This window comes from Microtus oregoni, unplaced genomic scaffold, assembly GCF_018167655.1.
Source record: "Microtus oregoni isolate MIOR12 unplaced genomic scaffold, Mior012 000065F_ref0000479, whole genome shotgun sequence".
Lineage (NCBI taxonomy): Eukaryota > Metazoa > Chordata > Mammalia > Rodentia > Cricetidae > Microtus > Microtus oregoni.
The window spans coordinates 10,239,184-10,262,324 of NW_024543875.1; the positions used below are offsets into that span (position 1 = coordinate 10,239,184).

The 23,141-nt window shown below is 49.1% G+C and overlaps 1 protein-coding gene across 3 annotated transcripts in view; it reads right to left on the reverse strand.

Moving 5' to 3' along the window:
- The window catches only part of Loxhd1 (lipoxygenase homology PLAT domains 1), a 135,974-nt gene that overhangs the window by 43,613 nt on the left and 69,220 nt on the right, over nucleotides 1-23,141 (reverse strand). For 2 of the 3 annotated variants that reach the window (XM_041640896.1, XM_041640895.1), the window contains exons 19-29: nucleotides 22,232-22,712; nucleotides 21,611-21,765; nucleotides 19,768-19,901; nucleotides 15,155-15,321; nucleotides 14,270-14,374; nucleotides 12,248-12,376; nucleotides 10,962-11,126; nucleotides 8,394-8,575; nucleotides 5,286-5,402; nucleotides 4,473-4,635; nucleotides 909-1,063 (exon numbers count right to left, since the gene is read on the reverse strand). In XM_041640896.1, the coding sequence (XP_041496830.1) occupies nucleotides 909-1,063; nucleotides 4,473-4,635; nucleotides 5,286-5,402; nucleotides 8,394-8,575; nucleotides 10,962-11,126; nucleotides 12,248-12,376; nucleotides 14,270-14,374; nucleotides 15,155-15,321; nucleotides 19,768-19,901; nucleotides 21,611-21,765; nucleotides 22,232-22,712 (1,953 nt within the window). The remainder of the gene's footprint in view (nucleotides 1-908; nucleotides 1,064-4,472; nucleotides 4,636-5,285; nucleotides 5,403-8,393; nucleotides 8,576-10,961; nucleotides 11,127-12,247; nucleotides 12,377-14,269; nucleotides 14,375-15,154; nucleotides 15,322-19,767; nucleotides 19,902-21,610; nucleotides 21,766-22,231; nucleotides 22,713-23,141) is intronic. The other variant, XM_041640897.1, reaches the window with a different exon arrangement.

Consider the following 23,141-nt stretch of genomic DNA (forward strand, 5'->3'; position numbering starts at 1 on the left):
GGGTCTGGCTGGCTGAGAGTCAGGCTCTCAGCCATGCAGGGGCTGCCTGCCAGGCATGGCCATGGGCAAGACTGTTCTCCTCAGAGATCCCCTGGCCTGTGGGGTTTGGGGTAGACTAAGGCACATGGAGATGACAGAGAGGAACTGGGGGCCCAGTGAAGGGTGTGGCAGGGCATGCAGAAGGGACAGGAGAGGGAAGCTGATGGGCATAGAAGGGACAATTGGATGGATTTTGTCCTTCTGGTCCATCACAGTGCATCAGAGCTAGAAGTGCCACAGATACTGATCGGCCACAAGACTCTCCTGCCTTTTTATAGTCCCAGAATCTTAGTATGCTTGGCCCTAGCTAGACAGGCCAGGTCAAGGTGAGTCTATAGGTGACAGGGAGGAGCCCTTCTGCTCACCAGTGTTCTTTGCGTTATTCCCAAGGGCCTCAGCCCTGTACAACACACTTTAGCCAATTTATATTTGATTCCTCATCATTGAGACAGGGAAACTAAGTTCAGCAGAGGTAAAACAGACAGGGAGCAGAAGGCAGAGCCAGGTTTCCAGGCCCCTCATCAGGTTTCAGGCCAGCCCCTGCCACCCTGCAGCCCCCACTTCCACATGCATGATGAACTGCCCACAGTGAGCTGACTTTCTGAAGAGGCTGTCCCCACAGAGAGGGCAATCTAGAGATCAGGCCCGCCTTCCACTCCACCCCACCCCATGTAGGACCCAGAGAAGTGCACTGGCTGTGGAAGGGGGACACTCTGTTCTTACAGAGGAAAAGCAATGTCAAAAGCCCAAAGGAGGGCGCATGGTACCCCACAGAGTGCCAGGACATTCTCAGGACCAGAAGACCTGGCATTCGGATGGCTAGACCTAGAGAGGAGACGGGTGGCATGAGTCCAGTGCGTCTCTCCTACCGTTCCTCTCTCGAACTTGTTGGTGCGGTTTTCTGATTTGCCAAGGTACCGTTCTCCGGTGTCCCCGAGATCTCCGTAGATGGTGATGTAGACCCTGGCATCGGTCCCTGCCCCAGGAACGTTCCCTGTGAAGATCTGTACCGAGTACAACACAACTGCCCATCAAGTTGGGCAGGCAGACAGACAGAGGGACGAGAAGGGTGACAGCAGGTTAGCTCTAGCCAGCAGAGTTTGCCAGTAGACAAAGGTCTGGTTTAAAACAGCAACATCTTCCTTTCGCTGCTTGGCTAGGCAGTGTCAGCAGCACAGTGTATGGGGTCTTTGCATTCAGGAGGCTCTCGGAGAACCAAAAGATAAGAGTTTTTGGAGTGGCCCCCAGTCCCTTCACCCACAGCATCCAAGAAGACTGTCTTAAGTATGCTGTCACTATGACCACTGAGTCTTTATGCTGTGATACTTCTTCTTATCTAACTAGTTAGTGTTGATACACTGGAATGTGTGTGTGTGTGCCTCCTTACTTATTTTGACTTATTCTTCAGCTCATTGGTAGTACTCTTCACCTTGCCCTAGTACCCCAGGCAAACTGTTTCCTCCAAAGCCACGGTGACTGGTGCCTTGTCCTTCATCCCTATGGCGCCTGGGGGAGGGCTCAGGATCAGGATGACAAGTACACACAGATCCTGAGGAGAATGGAAATGAGTATGGTGCCTTGGTTTTGCTCTGCTGCGTGGCTCAGCAAGGGTAGCTAGTAGGTGTCTATTACAATGAGACCTCTGTATCCCTTGCCTCTAGACCTGGGGGCAAGCAAGTCCTGTATATTTTCCTACAGATGCTCGGAAAGCCTTGTTCTCCCCTCTGTAGCCTTCTGCCTGGGGAATTTGGAATTTCAGGCCAAGGATCACAGGACTTGGCTAGACTGTCCCTAAGAGAACAGCATGGGGAGGAAGCTTTTAAAGCAGTGGCTGGAAACTGGGAGGATGGAAGGTTCCTGAAGCCCTGTTTTTGGTCACCCAGAGAAATGACGCCGAGTGTTGACACAGACCTAGAGCTCAATGGCAGTACGTGGCAGGAGAACCAGGGCAGTGCGAGACCTACCCTGGTCTGAGGGACTTACAAGACCTTAGAGAATGGTTGTCTTTCCTACAGTGACTGAGGTGGGCTTTCTTTCAACCCCTGCAAGTGGGCCCACAGCCACCTCTAACTCAATGAGGCAAATCAGTGTGCTGTGGGCAGCTTGCAGCCACAGTTACAGACATGTTCACATTCCCCCATGGTTCCCTGTGTGCCCTTCTTCTCCTCTGGATTCCACAGCATCAATGCTGCCTTCTGGATTTCTTGGGTCCCTCATCTTCCACTCAGCCCGTAGTCACTAAATTCTTTAGTTCCACCTTCAACCCTCTTCTCTCATTTTGCACAGCCTATGTTTGTATTCCTTGACCTCCTGGATCTTTATCTTGAACCCAGGTCCCTGTGCTTCAAATTTCCAACTCCTGTCACCAGGGTCTACTTCCACTGAGACTAGACCCTGGCATCACAAACTCATGGGTCTGAGTGGTACTTGATCCCTCTGGTATCCATCTCCTTCTTCAAACTCTCCCTGACATCCCCCGCCTCTTCATAGCCTCTCATTCTCTAAAGTCCCTTGTTTCTTTATGAGACTTGATGGACAGAGCTGTGACCCTTGATACAGACAAAAGTCCGGGACCATTCGCTCAGGCTCCACCCTGCTCAGTTTGGTGCAGAACCAGCAAGCATGCCGTGGGCCTCCACAGCTGATGATGAAATCGTCTCTGTGTTGCTTAAAAGAGACAGCATTACCCAAGTCTGTCGGGCCAACACCAACTTGAGACAACATTAGGAATCTTGTCACAGCTTAGATGCAACAGTTGATGACTGTCCTCTCCCCGCCACCCCCCTTCATTCTGACTACATTCAAGCCTGCTCCACATCTGAAATTATCACGGGTGGGTGGACCTGTTAGGACGCCTTTTCTAGGAGCCCTTGTCCTGAACTGGGATGCTGTGTCCTTGGGGCTGTGACTGGATGGTCTTCTAACAACCCCAATCCACCTCCTGCTGCTTCCTCTGGTCCTTTGGGAATTAAGGAAACCAATTCAGCCTCCAATGCTGAGCAATATGGGTATGCGGGATCCAGCTATTTCTGGATCCTCCTCCCTCTCGTCCCACCCAGGCCACACAGCTTGTCAGGGAAGAGGTGTTTCCTTAGAAACCTCAGAGTGGGTTCTGTGGAGTAGGTTTATAGAGAACATCTCAAGAGTGTTGCTGGGAATGGCAGCCCAGGGTGTCCATCTGGGGGTCCAAGCAGAAAAGAGACACATCTCCCAAACCGAACAGCCAAGGATATTCAGAGAAAGGGGTGTGGATGGAGAGATCTACCCTTGGGCAAGATGGCTCAGATTAAAGGAAAGCAGGGGCTCTCGCTGTTTTATACAAAACAGAAATATATTTGCCTCTTGTCTTTGGACTCTCAGCAGCAGGAAGATCTGTGCCCTGCCTCCACCAGCTTCCTATGAGAATCATAGGTTTCCCTGGAATCCTGGGTTTTACTCCAGTTTTTCCAAAGCTATAATACCATAAATTTGGATTGTTTTTCCAAGTTCCCAGAGCTTCTCTAGTCTGTGTAGACCGCCCAGTTGGAAAGGACGGTGGGAGCCATGTGTGTGTCATCAGTGGTAGAGACTTTTACAAATGACGCTGATTATCGACTAGTTAAGGTTTACTCAGAGCTGAGCAGCATAGGGAGTGACATGCACAGTGCTGCCGTGGGGTAAAGGACACGTGTGTGCATGCACATGCCTGTGCAACAGTGCAGTGAGGAGAGAAGGCTGAGGAGTGAACCTTGAATGCCAGTGGGCACAAGAAAGGACCTAGAACTACGCAGACTATTTCGGGAGACAGGAAGATAACCGGAATATGGTGATGTCACTGAGACCAAAGGCAGGAAGAAACGCAAGAAGTGGGTGGTCAGGATGATTCAAATACTGCCTAGAAATAACAGCCGTGGATGATCGTGACGAGTTAACCCAGGAAACAAAATCCCATGACCTTAGACAGATCCAGAAGCCGACCTAACCCCCAGAAACATGCCTTGCCGGGATATTTCTACCTTGTTTTTCTGTCTTAAAAATAAATCTTTTACAGTACAGGGCTTCAAAACAGAGGTTCCTACATTAGACAAATACTCTCCCACTGAGCCACACTCCAGCCCTAGACTGTCCTGTAAGAGTAAATGGGATCACACTACACCAACTGTTGGCCACATAAACTGAGCATACAGAAAGCCAGGAGCAGGGGTGATGTGTTGGCATGTACCATGCTGTAGAAGTAGGAAGGGATCTGAGCACAAAGCTTGCAGTGAAGTAGGCAAGACTCTGGGGACTAGCCTGCCATCTACCAGCTGTGTGAACTTGGCAAGTTACATAGCCTCTATGAGCCTCAGTTTCCCAGGGATAACATAGACCATCCTCGTGCGTGAGGATGCTCAACCTGGCAGGGGCTGGTGCTCTGTGAGAAGGGATGTGCCACCTATCCTGTGTGCACTTACTGTCCAGAGGCTCCTCCACTTCCTTGTAGACTTGTCGTAAGGACCCATCTTTCATGTACTTCTCAGTGAAGATATCGTAAGGGACCAGTTCTCGGATGGTCTTCTTGTCGTCCTCAGAGGTGGCAAGCCATCGGTCACATGGGAAAGTCAAGGTCTCAGTACCCTGGGGTGAGGAGAAAGGAGGAAGATGAGCCCGTAGTCTGTAAGGTGGGAGCCACCAGCTCCAGGGATTTGCCAGCATGTTCAGGCTCATCAGAACCAGAGACGAAGAAGACGTTGCCTCCCTGTATGAAAACACAGGGACCCTTCCTGCCCCGATTCAGAGACATAGCCTTCCAGACTTGCACAGCCGCAGCAGGGTGAGTTAGCTTTTGAAGGTTATACTTCTTAGATCACTTAAAAATAAATATCTGAGCCCTGTCCCTAACACTTGGGGTTCGTGGGTGGCGAGGGCTCTGTGCTTTTAAATCCATCTTGTCCCCAGAACTGCACTGTCTTTTAGCTGTGGAAGTTTGCATTTTTTTTCTAGTGTTTTCCAATTTATTCAGGTTTGATTTTCCTCTGGAGTTGACCCTGAATAGAAGTAAGGACATTGCTGGTCACTCACCGGTCCTGTGGCTTTGGGACTCGGGCAGAGACACAGACCAGACTAGATTGCCTAAACTCTTTTCTTTGACCACCAGAAGCATCTGCTTTGGATCTGAGCTAGTTAACATGTCCTGGAGGCTGAAGCAACCATCAGGCCAATCTGCTGTGATGTGAGCTCATTCTGGGAAAGGCAAATGAAGTAGGACAGACACATCTCAAACTTACGTCTTTATCAGGAAGGAGCCTGCGGATGTCGACATGGGAACAGTGCCACCCAGGGTTTATGCCTGTGTTATCATGGCCAATCCGGATTTTTTCAATGATTTCACCCACATCTTCTAACTTCATAAAGAAAAAAAAAGGCACTACGTGTTAATAGAAGGGCTTCAATCATATTGTGCCTCCTTGGGGGCATCCATCTTCAGATCCCTCTGAACTTAAGTGGGTGATTTGCTCTCCATATGTCTACTGAGCAGCCAGGCCAAGACCCTCCTCTGCACATGCCATTCTTCCTTCCTTCAGTCTTGACGTAATGGACCCTGATTTGGCACTCTGATCTTTCAGGCGTGTCTGACTCCTCACAGAAGCCGTTACCTTCCCCATCCTCCATGACGTGATGTTATAGTAGCACATTCTCTGAGAAGTGAGTTGGGTCTCAGAAGAGATCTGGTACAGCCCATGCTCCTATCTTGATAGATCATGTTCAAATCTACCATCTCTTAAGAGCCCCTCCCTTTCAGTAATTCCTTTTCTCTACTCCGACAAACTGTGCTCATTCAAACTTACAGAAAATGGTGTCTTCGTCAGTCAAAGTCAGGGTCATGGCTGGGGCAGCCCATTGATGTCATAAGCAGGTCAAAGACTCCAGCATGCATTTTTTGTCACCTGATCTCTAGCTCTAAGTGCCCGGCCAAGCAACATGCTACTCCATGGCCTGACAAGGATGCCACAGCTGTCATGGCCTTGCTGCCCTTCCAAGATGTCCCACTACCTGCCGCCTGCTCTGAATCAGAGAACAAAATCCATGGCCACAAATGGTCCTTCGAGGCCTTGCAAACCCAGAGGACTCAGAGTCACTAAACAAAGATCGGGGCTTTCAAGTGATGTGGCCGCAGAGATTTTTAATAGACCTTATCATTATCTACCAGAGAAGTGCAGACGTCCAAGGGAAGGGTGTGGTCCCCAGCATCTCAACCGACAAACTCGCTGCCTGAACTGACTAGGAAATGAAGAGTTCCGTGTATCTTCTTCTACCCAGGGCTTCTTTTTTCTTCCCTGTCCCATAGGCTTTGAGGTTAGTGGCTTCAATGGCACTTCTGAAACCTGAGTTCTGCAGCAAGCACTGAGTTGCTTTCATCAGGGGACTGTCTTGGCTGTGGCACCACAGACAGTAAAGAGGCCTTCAGAGGACTGCTGCCCAGGGGCGGTGGCCTCCTGGATGGGCTCAGAAGACATGGCTATCAGAAAGGGCTTTGGCATTCTTCCTTGGAAGGGGTGAAGGCATGATCCAAGAAGGCTCAGGAGCTGCTGTGACCCTAAATTCACCATGTAATGCTATTTTAGTAGGTCACAACCTTTCTTGCTCTGGGTGCTCATGTGTGGGATAGGATTGCTGCACTGCCACCCTCTTGGGACTCTCATGAACACTCAAAAACTTGGTCCATATTGAGAGCTTAGAATGGCACTGACATTTCCACGGAGCTCAGGTGTCCTATCAAGTGCTCTTCTCCTGGCCAACCCTCAGGGTGGACCACAGAGAGAAGCAGCCATTGGCTAAGGGCTACTCCAGAGTCAGGGCTGGAAGGGGGGATGTGGAGTGAGGATCCACCATAAGAGAGGAGAGAGGCCGAAGCCGCAGGCAGGAAAGACAGGCGAGGAATAAAGCCTTTCCATTTGTTTCCAAGCTCTACATCCCCCTAAGACCTAAGCAGTTGAGAAAGAAAAACCAACAGCAAATGAGCTGGCAATTTATAGCTGCCTTACTAATGAAAGTCCGCAGGAGTCCTGCTGAGGACCTGGGCACTGATGACGTCACACTCTGATGCGCCCGCCACATCATCTTTCCTGGCGAGACTTTACCTTATAAAGTCTGAATTTTCTACAACAGACCTCCCACCAAAGCTGACTCCTCCCAGAGAGGGTGTGGAGGAAGCTTTATCTCTGGGGCAGCAGCTGGCTGAGGATAAGGACAAGCTCAACACTTTGTTTCCCACCAGACTATATGGACATGTTACCACTGGTCCCTGTTACTCAGAGCGCCAAGGCTTTCAAGGTTCCTGGCTCCTCTCCCAGGCTGGTTTCATTGCTACTCCCTTCTTAAGTCCCTTCATGCTCCCCTGTGACTTCAAGCTCTCCACCCAGGGGTATGCTGTTCACCTCCCAGGAATGCCTCTCCTCCTTCTCCTGAGAATGCCCACTTCCACACCCGCCTCTAATCTACCTCCTCCAGGGCTCTTCTTTCTGAACACCAACAGCAACCTCAATCCTTTTCGAAGCCTACCACAGAGTAAAAGAGCATGCACATCGGAGCCTGTTCCCTTAGGTTGGTTTCCTGCATGCTAGCTGTGTAGTTTGGGGAAAGCCATTCACTTTGCTGTGCCTCAATCACCTCCTTCTTTACCAGGGTCAGAAGAGTACAGGACTGTTACAGGGGTCCAGTGACTGAACAGAGCTGAATCCCATGTTAGTACCTCTGACCCTCAGGACCCGTGGTGGCAATAATCCCTAGATTTTCTGCCGAGAGCATAGTACTTGGCTCACCAACTATATTAAAGCTCCTTGCAGGCAGTGTGGGCTCTCTGCTGTTGTGTCTCCTGCCTAAGCTAGCTCACAAAAGAGGACAGGGCAGGCATCATGAGCTGCTCTGCATAAAGGCATGTGGGAATTCCTCGGTGCTGAAACCCACATCCCTGGTAAGCATCAGATGACAGAACCCCTTGGCCAGACCTGGCAGGACCTGTGAAGCCCACAGCAGTTCTGTGTCCAGCTGACTGCGGCCCGAAAGCCAAGCAGCAGACGGCCTCATGTGGTCCCCTGTGAGAGGTTTGTGCCACCCAGCACCCCAGTTGCCTGCCTGGAAGCCATGCCACAGACATGATAGAAACAGGAAGATGTCCTGTTGGTACGCCTCCTGTTTCCCCAGGTCCTGGTCATCACTTTTAATCCTGACATTTGTCCTAGAAGGCCCAGCTAGCTTTATCATCCACTTGTCTGACTGGACATATGGAGGCTCAGAGAAGCTGGACAAGCTTCATCCCCCATTAGCTATGGCCCATCTAGATGAAGGGCTACTCTTGACCCAGCCCCTCTGGGGCAGTGCATAGAACCAGGTACCTCCACGATGAAGCGGGAGGCAGACTTCCTCTCAAAGAACAGCTTCTGCTCCCTCTTGTTGGTGCACAGGAACTTCTGCCGGGTGCACACGGCGTCACAGCCGTAGATGACTATAAAGATGTTGGAATCGGTTCCGGCAGCAAAGACATCACTGGTGTAGAGGGTGATCTCATAAGGGACAACTGGGAGGGACAGCAGAGGGCAAAGCCAGGGGTGGCAGGAAGGAAACAGGTGATACCATAGGTGAGGTCAAGTCCTTTACAGCATCAGTGGCCTTTCGCAGAGAGCATGTCAAGCCTGGTGTCCACAAAGAACTCCCGATCTACTACAGCGGACTGGCTGAACATGTAGACTATGTAATTTTAAAAGTTCAAGTTCAAATACAGGACCTAACTTGATGAGTGAGGCCTGGGCAAGTTACTTAGGAGCCTTGGTTTCCATTAAAATGTCCTCGGCATAAAGCTTAGCAGGGTTCTGTAACCTAGAGCTTCGGATTTCAGAGACAAATCACCAGTCAGGGCAGCCAGGCTGCAGCGGTGGCATGCCATTCTCTTCTCATCCTGTCCATTGCTCTCAGCACCTGATTTGCTCCAAACGTACCAGCTCCCTCAACCAAGCCATGTCACACCTGGCCTCTTACTCAGCTTCCCCGGCTTTATAGATATCCCTTCCAGGGGACTGGCGAGGCGGAGGAGAGGATTCATCAGGTCATTCAGCAGCTACAGGACTGTCAATCCTTTGAAGGAGAGTTGGCACATGAGCCCCACTGATAAGCACCTTCCCGGTACAACTGCTCCATGACAAATGACCAGCATGTTTCCACGCGGGCTGAGGATCTGCAGTCCAGGAGCTCTTGGCGGGATCTTAGATAAGTAAGGATTCTTTAGCCCCTCTCTAGATTGTCTGTGGGGTGGATCTGAATCACACCTTACTCTATGGCTTGATGCAATTAAGCTAAAGCAACAGGGTCTGCTACAGGGTGAGATTCATTAGTAGGTTATGAAATGAGGTTAATGAGTAGTCGGCAGTGTTCTGAACAGAAAACACTATAAGGTACCACACAGAGTGACGTGTTGGTTTGTCTCACATGTATATGAAGGACTATACTCATTACGGGTTTCTATATATGGGAAATCTATATCTCTATCTATATCTCTATATCTAGCTATCCATTTATATCTATATCTATCTATATATCTATACATATATAGAGAGAGGGGGGAGGGAGGGAGAGAGAGAGAGAGAGGAGAATATGAATACAGGTTGGGAAGAGGGCTGAATTGGTAAAATGTCTGTCATGCGAGCAAGCATGAAGACCCAAGAACCCACATAAAAAGCTAGGCATTGGGTCACATGCCTATAACAACAGCATGGGGAGCTAGGACAGAGAAGGCTGGATCCCTGAAGTTCAGTGGCCAGCTAGCCCAGCCAAATTGGTGAGCTTCAGATTCAGTGAGAGACCCTATCTTGAAAAATAAGAGGTGCACAGCAATTAAGAAGACACACAACATTGATGAATGACCTGAACACACAGCCACATACATGTACACACACATATATTATCAAGTAAATACACCACATCACAATATATATCACATATGCTCCAGAAAAAGAAGGGAAAGAGAGAGGGAGAAAGGGAGGTAGGGAGGGAAGGAGGGAAAAAGAAGGAAGGAAGGAAAAAAGGAAGGAAAAATTGAAATCCTAGGGGAGTTCTCAAACAAATATACAATATCTTATGCTATTGGATCCTAAAGGAAGCCATCCATATTAGGAGCTACCTGGTCTTAGGAGATCCCAACCTTCTCCAGATGAGGAGTCTGCTTCCAGTGTACTTAAAAAGCTTCCCTGAAAAGGGACAGTGGCATCCGTGCCTGTGATGGTGCTAGCCACCCACCGAGAACTTGTTATGGTATTCAACATTGTATCCTAAGCAGCCATTTCCATCCCCGCACTTCCAATGGGGCAGGTATTACTGTGCCCATTTTATCAGAGGAGAAAGCAAGACACAGAGGGGTGAAATAGTCTAGGGTCCTATGGTGAAGCCTGTGCCCATGCTTGTCTGACTTCAGCGCTACAAAGACTAGTTCTGGGGTTAACTGGGGGGAATTACTGATGCCTACCCACAAGCCACAGGGAGAGGTGGTTCACATAAATGACCACAGGCCCTCTGGACTCTATTAGTCTCAACAAGACTCTACTTAGAGCTTGTTGAGAAATAGAAGCTCAGCCTTGCTGGGCCCTTGGGAGTAAAGAAGGTAGTAGAGATCCTTCCTCAGAGACCTTGATGAGGAAACGGAGTCCTGGAGAAACTAGACGATGTCTTGTCATCAGCTACTGTGGGGCCTAGTTTAGAATAAATCCAATATTATCTGGTTTTAGGGTCCTGGGCTAGGCCCACAGTATTCCCTCAACCCCAGAGCTCAGGACATTTGAGGAAGGGACAAAAAAATTGAACAGAATCTCCGAGGTGGGTTTGGCCCCAAGTCAACTGTGGAGGAAGAGCTGGAGCTGGGAGGGACAGGTTATAGGGTCTCCCGGGAGGGCCCGCCTTTCCATGAGGGTTCCTACATGGTGTGTAGAGTCGTGTCTGAAGCTCAGCGTGGAAGAGGTCCCTGACGATGGCCCCGTCATCCTCATTCTTGGCCAGCCAGCGGCCACAGGGAAAAGTCATGCACTTTCCAAGAGAGGGAGCGTCCACTTCTACCCAGTCTACAAACCAGCCTGGGGCCTTGCCTGGAGATGGGAGAGAGAGAGAGAGAGAGAGAGAGAGACAGAGAGAGAGAGAGAGAGAAAGGGGGCGGGGAGAGAGAGAGCCCACTAAGAACATGTACAATATGGTTTCCTGTGGGTGAACTCAGAAACTCCCAGCACCCTTCCTTTCTTGATGTGGTCATCCAGAATCCATCAGTCCTATAGCACCCTTTGGCTGACAGCATTGCCCAGATGACTCTTACTGAGATGTGTACATGGCTAAAACTGCATCCCACTCGGGCCGGGCCAGGGAAACAAGCATAAATTGGTGCTGGCCATTGTTGGTCTGGGAGGAGCACCGGGAGGAGGTAACAGGGTAGGCAAGCCCAAGCAATGGAAGCAAAAAGGCATTCAGGGTGGGCAAAGCTCTAAACAAGGAGCTAAGGAAAGCTTGCATTCTTGGAGATCTTAGCTGGGGATGATGCTCAGAGCTTTCTGGTTCTATTTGTGATGGACGAAAGCAGAGACAGCACTCAGCTTAGGGAAGGAAATGAAAGTCAGGCAGAGACCCGCATCCTACAGTCCCGACAGCACCTGCTTCTAGGACAGAGTTTCTTCCTCGAGCTAAGAAATGAAAGTTTGGGGAAGAGTGGAGACCTACTGTACCATGAAAAAAATATGGACACAACTTTTGTCGGGCTGCTTTGTCATGAAGTCCTGGGTTCCAGGAAGAAATGGCTGGCTTATTGGCTCCTCAACGGGGGTCCCTAGGCTAGCAGCTATGCATGAGCAAGGGTCTCAAAAGATAAGCACAGAACCCCAAGTCAGAGATGCTGGGGTGGACCTAGAAGTCATGTTCTAGTATCCCCTCCCACTCTGGGTGACTAGTGAACCATCAGGTTAGAGACCCACTAAGCTTTCTCAGGGGCTCTATAATCCAGTTGCACATTAAGATTCCCGAGGTTGGAATCTGGATAGAGGTTTCCCAAGTCACCTACGTCCAGGTCCCAATGAAGATCAACAATCCCAGAACCGGTGCAGCCAGGGCTCCTCTGGGCAAGTGAGACTGAGATACTGTGTTGTTATAAAAGTCGTGCAGCCCACACTGACCTTTCCGTGGGCTCTCTAGATTTACCTGAGAATGGAAGGAAGGGAAACCAGACCTGTATTGTCATGGCCGATCCTAACTTTCCACAGGTCTCCCAAATTCAGCGTCTCCACTGTGAAGATTTCAATGCTGTCCCTTTCAAATTTGTCACTGTTGGTCTTGGAGGACTTCAGGAGGGTGATTCCTGCCAACCAGACAATCCCAGCATGACTGAATGTGACTGAATGGTTCTAAGACTCTCCCAGCCTGACTCATCCACTATTCTTCCTTCTTCCTCATAATGACCAACCTTCTGAACTTCCACCAAAGATCAAAGATGTCACGCCTCCCAGTGGGCACCTATGTGTGCGTGTGTGTGTGGTCTGTATGTGTGTGTGTATGCTGTGTGTATGGTATGTATGTGTGTGTGGTATATGTATGTGTGTGTGGTATATGTATGGTGTGTGTGTGTGGTGAGTGTGTTTGTATGCTGTGTGTATGGTATGTATGTGTGTGGTATATGTATGGTGTGTGTGTGTGGTCTGTACGTGTGTGTGTGGTGAGTGTGTTTGTATGCTGTGTGTATGGTATGTATGTGTGTGTGGTATATGTATGGTGTGTGTGTGTGGTCTGTACGTGTGTGTGTGGTGAGTGTGTTTGTATGCTGTGTGTATGGTATGTATGTGTGTATGGTATGTATGTGTGTGTGGTATATGTATGTGTGTGTGGTGTGTGTATATGGTTGTATGTGTGGTATATATATGATGTGTGGTGTGTATGTTATGTGTGTGTTTATAATTTTTTTTAAAACCTTTTCATGTAAACTCATGCAATTCCCCATCTGCATCTAAAGAAAACCCATCTCCATTTCCTTGCAGGAGACGGCAGCAGGGCGTCCAGCCAGTGTGGGCTCTTCTCCCACAAGCCTGGCAGTTCTCTGCATGGGGACAGAGCCAGTGACAAGGTCACCTTCCCCAAGCTCATGTGGGGATACCATGTGCAAACACTGTCTGGAGACATACCTGGACTCACAAGGAGAGATGGCTTCAGGTGCCCTCACGGGCTGGCTGTGGTGTCGGCTTGAAACCTGAGGGGCACTCAGTCTTCAACATCCTCTCCTACCTTCTCCTACCATGCTGCCTTGAAGTCCCCTCCCCAGGTTGAGGCTCTCAGACAGAAAGCCTTTTGGCAGGCAGACTGGAGTGCTCAGAGGACAGACAGATCCTGGTGCCCAGTTCAGCCTCCTGCCAGCCAGTGGTCCTGGGGAAACTGCTTGATGTCTATGACTTGTCTTCCTCAACCCTCAAAAAGGTGGCCTGGTGCTCTCCCCACAGGGCCACTGTGAGGTCTGAAGAAGACGAGGATTCTAAGCGCTCAGGAATGTGGCTGACAGCAGAGAGGCCCAGGAGAGAAAGGGCAGTGGCAGAGCCCCTCACTTCTCTGGGAAATGATGCAGGGACCATCGCAAGCACAGTGATTATCAACTGTGACCTAATTCATTATACACCATCAGCTTTATTCAACCCCCTAAGTAATAGTGACAGTTGATGTTCACTGACCCCTAAATTTTAAGTGTTCTGTGTAATAAAAGTCACAGCCCTGAGACATGCATAAAACTTTATATCTAACAAATGGGAAAGGCACAGGGTGGTTAAGCACTTGCCCCTGATCACACAGCCAATACCAGAATGAATGGGAATTTGAATGAATCAGGTTTCAGAGCTATGCTTTGGATCAGTACATCACTGCTGTAGATGGGAAGCTTGGGGTTAAGTCCATTTGTTCTTCAGTGGTGCTCAGCACAGAGCTTCCAGTTAACGCACAGAGACTCCTTGAAGAATCGGCCAGGGGAGGATAGAGTGGAAGGTGACAGCACTATATGAAGGTGCCACCCTCATGGAGTCACCATCCAGCGTCTGGAACAACGCTGGCACTTCCTGAAGACCTCATAGGAGGGGACCCTGGGACCCTGCAGGGCTGAGTTTTATTGGACTTGAAAGAGTCCTTTCTTCCAGGTGATTTTGGGGGCACAGTTAGGGCGAGGGTTCCTTTGCTGCTAAGTCCACCAGGGCATTCAGGAAAATGCTGTGTTCCTTACCATTGTCATCTTGCGTGCCAAAGAGTGTGATGAAGACATTGGCATCTGTACCGGCATTCTTCTTGTCCCCAGTCTTGACGGTCACTGAGAATGTGGTGGATTTATCTGCCGGGGAAGAGGGCACAGAAGTGAACCACAGATCACCTGGGGACCCCAAGGAGCGGGAGAGAAGGCTGCTTGATCTGTCCACTGTGGCTCTGTCACTCCAGTTCCTCCCCTGTATCATCCTCTACCTGTGATGGCCATGGTCAACATAAAAACAGGTCTGTTCATGTGGTCAGTCCTGCAAACAGCTTTCTTTGTGGTGCCTTTAACTCCAGAAACCCCCTCAAGATATAGAAACGTCTCTGCCCTGCCTATAGGAAGCCCTTGGTCTGTAGAGGTGGTACACGGTCAGGGAGGCATGAGGTGACTTGGGTGTTAGCAGCCCATAGCCAGGAGCTCCGGTCTGACCTCTCTGACCTCTCCAGACTGGACAGGGCTTTAGGGACTGAGATGAGCATCACGGGCCTCTAGTCAGTTAATACTTCTTCCACAGAAATATACCTCAGGAGCCCAGAAATGCCCCTGAGGGAGAACAAAAGATAAATCAGAACTAGCTCAATCATTTTGTCCCTGAATAACACAACCCTAGCTGTGAACCACCTTACTCCAAATCCTATGGTAGGCATATGGGAGCCTGCCCCCTCCCCCACAACTTCTACAATCTCTCCACGGCAGGAGGAAAGGGCAGGACAGCTAGAGTATCCAGCAGGAAGTGCCTAGAACCTATAAGTAGGGAAGAAAACAGAGGGGAAAGGGAAAGAGAAGTGGGAGGGGGGAGAAAATGGAGGGAGAAAAGAAGAGAAAATGGGGGATGGGAAAGTCATCTCTAATACAAGGAACCTTTTTGTTCCAGAGCCAGGTTGTCAAGGGGGTTGTTGTCACCATGTCCTCCACCCTCCTCATCTTCGCTGGGTAGCACATAGGACTCATCCACTGGCAACAGCTCCCTGGACAGCTGCCCATCATCCTCCTCCACTGCTAGCCACCTTTGGCACGGGAAGTAGTACCTGAGGGGTAGGGTAAGGAAGATTGGGGTGTCTCTTTGAGATAATCTCATATGGGAGTTGAAACAGGCTTAGAATGCAGGTCCTGCATGGGCTCAGACTCCCCTTTTGTGACTTCCACGGCATTGCCCACCCATTCTGCCCAGTCTAGGAATTACCCACAGTCTGCTGGAGGTAAATAATAAATCCAGAGACACGCTCAGCCCGTGAGCTGAGTAGAAAAATCTAGAAAGAGAGGGGCTTATAAGAACCATTATTATGCCTTCCTGGACAATCTGAGTTGGCTCCTCTGGCACAGTGCTGCACAAGGCAGGTGCACCACACCCATGTATGCAGTCCATGAACTTTGATGACATTGGGGGAAGACAGAGTATCTCTAAGAAGTAGAAAGTGACCTCACAGTCATCAAGGGAGATGATGTCCATGAAGACTCCTCCATAGAAAAGCATACCCAGTACACTGGAGGGGCTCGGAGAGAAAGGTGAGCCAGAATGGGGGGATAGACGGGAGCTTAAGGACTGGAGGGGCCCAGAGAGGAAGGTGGGCCAGAATGGGGGGCGGTAGACAAGTAAGGACTCACTTCTACAGGTCAATGCTCTGGTTCCTGTTCCCAGACTCCTGCTAACCCTGTGTAGTATTGAGCAAACTCCTTCCTAGGATTGTCAGATTTTGAAAACGGAGGGCCAGGACCCCCCTCCCCAGTCATGTTTAAACTTTACACAAACAATGGATCATGTTTTGTCCATATCCCACCTGATATTTGGCATATACTTGTGTGGCTAAGGGTAGGCTCTCTGGAGGAATCTGCTAACTCAACCACTGTTGCTCTTCTTTCTTTCCTTCCCCCCTTTTCTTCTCCTCAGCCATGCCAGGACACCTTTAGAGGCTGTAGGTCAATGTCTAAGACCCAGGACAACTCAAAAGGTCTGAGCATGCAGCCCCTCTATAAGCTGGGGGCCATTGCTCTCCAGCTGTTCCCTTTCTCCTTGCCCTGATGTGAAAGGGTCATTTAGGAACTAACTCAGCTCTAGGGCGGGCGGTATTCTGGAGAGTGTCTCCTTTTCTCTGTGTCCTCAGCAACTCCAAATGTTAGAGAAGAAGATCAGAGGGTGTGACGTCAGCCCAACACTTGGATGGCCGAGGAAGACGGACAGGGAGGGCAAGAGTGAGTCACTGTGCTGAACTACCCCTGCATCTCTGGGATGAAGCCTACTTGATCATGGTGGATGATTTTTCTGATGTGCTCTTGCATTTGATTTGTCGGTATCTTATTGAGTATTTTTGCATCAATGCTCATGAGTGAGATTGGTCAGGGGGTTGAGAACACTGACACCGTCCTTATCTTGTGAGAATGTCTCTTTTCCTCCAAGATTAAGCTGTGCTCGTTGTCATTGTGAGGGCTGTTGAAGACAGCTCATTACAGACCCTCACTAAAGACGATTTCTTACTAATGAATAACAAACCAGTGACATGTGCACAGAAAAACATGGGGCAGGATGGAGAAATGAGGAAGGATGCAAAAACCAGCGAGGAACCTTCCTTTCACAAGAATAGGAACACACTCTGCCTGGACACCGATGTAACCAGAACCCCTAACTGTGCAGAGTAAAAAGTTCTTGCAAATTCCTGAGATGCACAAAAGAACAGTCGGACAGGAGAGGAAATGTACCTGGGGGGTGGCACTTTAATTTCTAAATATACAGTTCTCCACACATTCATTTAATGGCAGAACAGTCAAACTCCCAAGAGGAGCTTTTTTTCTTTTTCCAAATCACTTAATGTCTTGATTTGGAAAAGGTAAGAATAGCTGATATTCTTAGAGGGTAATGAAAGAGGACAAGTGCTGACAGACATTCAAATAGATTACAAAGCTACAATAATTTTTAAATTGTTGGGCTGGACCAGATGTGTCAAATCAACAGAACCGAGTAACCAACCCTGCCTTAGCCGGAGGGGAAGCTGAGCGCAGTCTCCCTCCAGCCTGTCTCTCAGCTTTCCCTGTCCTTTCTGAGCTGAAAGCCTTTGACTTGCTGGGGCACCTTGGGAAGTAAGCAGGGCAGTGCCAAAAAGCCAGCTTCTTAGAGGAGGAAATGACAGCCATAACGAAGCAGTGACAGGTGCTGGGTAACCTAGCATGAGTTTGGCAGCGGATCCATGCAGGTCAGGATCCTATGGTTACCAAAATTGTTTTGGCAATGAGAACACTGAGCTATCTGTGAGGTATGCATCGGGTATCCTTGAAACGACCAGGTAGGGTTTGTGGGGGAATAGGGTGAGTCTCGTTACCTCCTGTTTTGTATGGAAGTTGGCCCAAAAGAAGGACAAGGTTCAGGACACAGCAGGCTGTAGGCCAAGAAATTTATCCAACAAATATTAATTTATTAAGGGCTTACTAAATTTCCCATAGTGTCAGACCCTAGGCAGTCCTGATGCCATTCCAGAACCAGCATGCTTTCCTGTGCCGTCACTGAACTCCCCGTGGAAGAGCCCTCTGCCAGTCCCCTCATCTAATAGGCAGTGTGACCTAGTGGTAGGAACACAGCACAGCACTGAAAGACAGAGGCTGGTGGATCTCTGAGTCTGAGACTAGGCTGGTCTACACGGCAAGTTCGAGAACAGCCAAGCGTAGGCAGAGAAAGGCGTAAAGCTGGTGAAGATATAATTGAGTGAGAGTCATGTTCCAGAACCAATAAGCAGCAGAACTTGGCATCTTTGGCCACACGGTTCTGGTTTTAGAGTTAAGGTGAGAAGAACGGAGTTACATAATAAAGTCACTGAGGCTAGGTACATGTCAGGGTGTCCCTGAACGAAGGCCTAGGAGAGAGGTCATTGTGTGAAGCTATGAAGTTGAAGCCCAAATTGCCTTCAAGACCCCAAGATGTTAGAGATGCCAGAGTCGTGGGATTCCTGCCAAGGAGAGCTGCTAACAGGGAGTGGAACTGGCCCAAGAGAGAGAAGTTTGCTGCAGTCAAACCTGAATGGAGTTGGAGCTCCGAAGAGTGTTTTGACATCAGACATGGAGATGAAGAGTTTGGCATTTTCCCAGTAGGTTTTTGCTCTTCTTTGATCTAGCATTTCTATGCTCCTTTCCTCGAGTTTTGGAATGGTAATATATGCTCTGTACCATGTGTTGCAAGTATGTGATCTGTTTTTGATTTTAATTTTTACAGGGGATTACAGTTAAGAGATTGCCATGCATCTCAGAAGAGACTTTGGGCTTTGAAACAAGTTTGAGACTGTTGTAGACTCCTGAAGTTGGACTGAATGCAGTTTGTCTATAAGCTTTTGGAGACCAGGGAGTGGAATGTGGTGGTTTGAAAGAAAGTTGTCCCCAAGGGAAGTATCCCTATTAGGAGGTGTAGCCCTATTGGAGGAAATGTGCCACTGTGGGCTTTGAGGTCTCTTTTCTTAATCTTCTATCAATGTGACAGTCTACTTTCTGTTGATTGCAAGATGTAGGACTCTCAGCTCCAACACTATGCCTGCCTGCACACCATGCTCCCTGTCATGATGATAATGGACTGAACCTCAAAAAAAAAAAAAACTGTAAGTGAGCCACCCTGATTAAATGTTTTCTTTATAAGAGTTGCTGTGGTCATAGTGTCTCTTCACAGCAAAAAGAAAAAAAAAACCCAAACTAAGGCATGGGGCTAGGGCTCAACCTTCCAGGGTACATGGGCTCCTCCATTTATGGAAACACCTCCTTCCCAGCCTAGGTCAGAGACTGACTATGAGTCTCCAACAGGTACCAGTCCAGCTCACAAACCATTACATGCATCAAACTAACCACGGATTTTGCATCTTGTTGAGAAGAAAAAGTTGAAAGAACAATAACACTTTGGGGCATGAAATTCAAATTTCAATGTCCACAGATTGGCACACAGCCCCATTCCCCATTTCAGCGTCATTTAAGGTTGTTGTTTAGAGACAGGGTCTTACTATGTAGCTCTGATTGGCCTACAACTCGCTATGTAGACCAAGCTGGCCTTGAACTCATAGAGAACTGTCTGCCTCTGTCTCCTAAATGCAGGGGTTAAACCTGCATACCAGCATGCTCGCTTAAGCTCAGGTTTTACTTTCCCAGTAGAGAGTCTTTTAACGAGATCAAATGCTGTGGAAAACTGAAAGTGTTTTCTATATGGGCCTTTTAGAAAATGTTGCTGATCTCTGGCCCCTGGAGCACTAAAACCAGGTGCTGTAAGTTTATTTCTCCGTGGAGAGTTGGGGGTGAACTGCTGAAGGGGTGTTCTACAGGGCTGTTATCTGACAGGACTAGAACTTCTGGGAGGGAGAGAAGAGAGGCAATGCTCACCCTGATTCCTTACTGTCATCCTGGCCTTAGCCAACCGACCCTCACCCTCAAACATCACGTTCCAGTACCTGGTCCTCTCTCCAGGACCAGTTTAGTGCCAGCATAACCTCTTCTCCCTCCCCTCAAGTCCCACTCACGTGATCTCATTATTCATGTCGGTGATGTCTACCCTGTCCAGGAACCAGCCTGGCCTGTTGCCTGTGTTGTCATGGCGAATCCGAATCTTGGTCAGAGACCCCAGGTCAATGGCGTAGATGGTAAAGGTATCTGTCTAAATATAGAGAAAGCATGACTCAGAGGGGCAACACATGTCAGCTCCCACACCCACCCCATGCTGCCCTCAGATCTAGATAAAATGGAGAGCCAGTAAGTGGATGGGGTTTTCTGGATACATCTTTAAAATCCCCTTTATTTTGAAAAAGATTTCAAACCTTCAGAAACCTTGCAAAAATAGATATAACTGTGGCCTACCTTCTCTTAGATGTTACCCCTATATGCAACATTAGTTGGATTATTCCATTTTGTCTCTCTTGTGTGTTCTTTGTATGTTTTTTTTTTCTGGAACAGTTTATAGTAGGTGGTAGATACTAGGATCCTTGACCCCTAACTATTTCAATGTGGGTCCCTAATAACAAGGGCATTCTCATTTACCATCACGCAGTGATCAAACTTGTGTTAATTTCATCACAATACAGTCATGGGTACTTGAGAATAGAGATAATATTCTGAGAAACACATTGCTAGGTAAGTTCACTAACAAACAGCATACTGTGTGTTTACACAATTTGAGATGGCTCAATACCACTAGGTGGTACACTCTTAGGGGACCACATCACACCCGCCATTCTTATCTGCTGAAATGTCACATGGCTGTGCTATTATCCACATGCGACCAGTATTAATACCGACTGCAACAACTCTCCCAGTCTGTCCTCTACAGGAATACTCCAATCCAGAAATACAATGGCGATAACTTTCCAAGATAAGGCACCGAGATGCAGAAACAAAACGTAGTACTGAATCATGGGAGGGATGCTGAAAGAAAACATGGGTGGAAAGGAAATAGCTCGTGGCATGAGCTGGAAAGTACTTCAGCAGATCTTATTTATTGTCCCTTCCTGTGTTGACAAGAGAACCTGGTCCGGAGGGAGGGTCAAGAACAGGAGGAAGACAGGAGGGAGGGACAGGTGAGTTTGTAAAATCTTGAAGGACAAGAGAGCAGCTTTCTTCAGCTCTCATTTCCACGTCTTTCCCTTGTTCCTGGAAGAGTGAGGTGCACGCACGTCATTCATGGCTTCCCTTCCTCCAAAGAAGCGTCAGGCTTTGTGACCACTCTTTCAAGGTCATGGTGGGAATCCCTCTGCCCCTGTCACACAGTTCCACCACACTTCATTCCTGTCCATCAAGCTTCCCAGAGTGTCACCTCTTTGTCTTGTGAGACAGAGTCTCACTATATAGTAGAGACTGGCCTCAAACTCAAGGGCTGGAGAAATGGTTCTGCAGTTAAGAGCATTTGTCCCTCTTCTAGAAGACTAAGATCTGATTCCCAACACTCACATGGTCATTTACAGCTGCCTATAACTCCAGTCCCAGGGGATCTTATGCACTCTTCTAACCTCTGTGGGCACTGAATACACACAGTAGACAGACATACATGCAAGTGACCCATACACAAAAGATAGAAACACATCTAGCTTTTAAACTCGGTTCACTTAGTTTCTGAATAGAGTATTCTCTGACTGACCCTGAAGACCAACTAGCCTATGGGATTCTTTTGCGGGGATCTGCCTCTAGCCTTTTCATAACTCTCCACAAAATACTGCTACCTATGGAAGGGTAGCTGCAGCCAGGCCTCGTTGGGCTGAATACAACACCCTGTTAGACACACAGTGAAAAAGATACTGGCTGAGGTTGCTATGGGCAAAAACTGTTCCATATCTGGCTCTCACCCACCCAGGGGCCAGAAAGTTCTCACTCTACCTGGCCCTGCTCGAATTTGTTGGACTTGTCTGATTTCTTCAGAGGCCGCTCCCCTGTGTCCCCATATTCCTCTCCGTAGATGGTCAGGTAGACGTTGGCATCAGTGCCAGCCTTGGGCACATTCCCTGTGATCACCTGGACCTCGTAGGTGTTGGCTGGAGACACAGAAAAATGCAGCGTTGAGAACACCGGGGTCACAAGATAGAGCAGTGTCCCAGGCCCTTGGATCCAAGTAGACCCTGGAAGCAGGAAAGTCCCACTGCTATGGCTATACAAGCTTACTCTCCTCACACCCAATGCTTGCATTTGCCATGAAATCCACAGCCATTGGGCCTCAGCAACCTTCCTACTTTACCCGCATATTCAGCTCTATCAAGATGTGTGACAAGTCTCTCCCAAAGCCAGTGTTTCCCCTTGAAGGGACAGGTCAAGGGTAGTGTTTAGCTCCAAACAAGCGGATCAATGGTCACTTTCCAAGTGCAAGTCAGGAGAGGTATTTATGGACCACAGTGGGATTCCACCACTTAGTCTCTACCTGAGGGATACTGAGTCACCCTGCCCCCTCCCTGGTCCCTTTAGGAGAAATATCCCCCCCCCCCCAACTTTTTTTTTCAGGCTTACGCTCAGGACCAGACCGACCAGCTGGGACCAATTCCACGACAAGTTCATTGTCTTCCTTGCCCCGGGCCAGCCAGCGGTTGACTTCGAACTTGTACTGTTCGATCACCTCCTGCATCCCGGGCCCAAACTCCTCCTCTTCTTCCTCCTCCTCCTCTGTTTCTTCTTCTTCCTCCTCTTCTGACGAGGACTCTTCTGAAGAGGACTCTTCTTCCTCCTCGCCCTCATCCTCCTCATCACTTCCTTTCTTCCTCTTCTTCTTCTTCTTTCTCTGCAGCTTGGCCTTCAGCCTTTCCTTCTTCAGCAACTGCCGCAGCTTGTCCTTCTCCTTCTTCTTCCGGGCCTCCTCCTCAGGTGTCAGGTTTGCCTCCTGCACCACCAAGTGCCTCAGCCACACGGTGTCCACGAACCAGCTGGGCCCAAAGCCCTCGCCGGTGTGTCCCAGTCGGATCTTGTAGATTTCACCCACATCTGCCGCTTCCAGCTGTGCAAAGTGCAGGGCAGTGGCTGGCATGGCCCCTGCCATCCTCCCAGCCTCCCCCAGTGCTGAGCTGCCCTGCAGAGAGATCTGGGCCCTCACTCAGAAGTTTGAAAGTTCCTGCTTCCCCACTGTGCCTGGCCCTTCCCCAGGTTTAAGAAAAAACATTTCTTTCTACTCCTGTGGCATTAATCTCCCTGTTCTTTCGTCCCTACTCTTCCTTCTATGTCTTGGTTTATACAACTCCCTCACAATGCTAGCACTTCTGTCAGTCCCTTCTCACTTCCAGCTCCAACCTATTCACAATCCTGGGCCTCCTTATTACCCTAAACACACACAGACAGAGCCTGGAGGCTGTGGCACACGCCTTTAATCCCAGCACCCAGGAGGCAGAGGTAGGAGAGTTCTGTGAGTTGGAGGCCAGCCTGGTCTTCA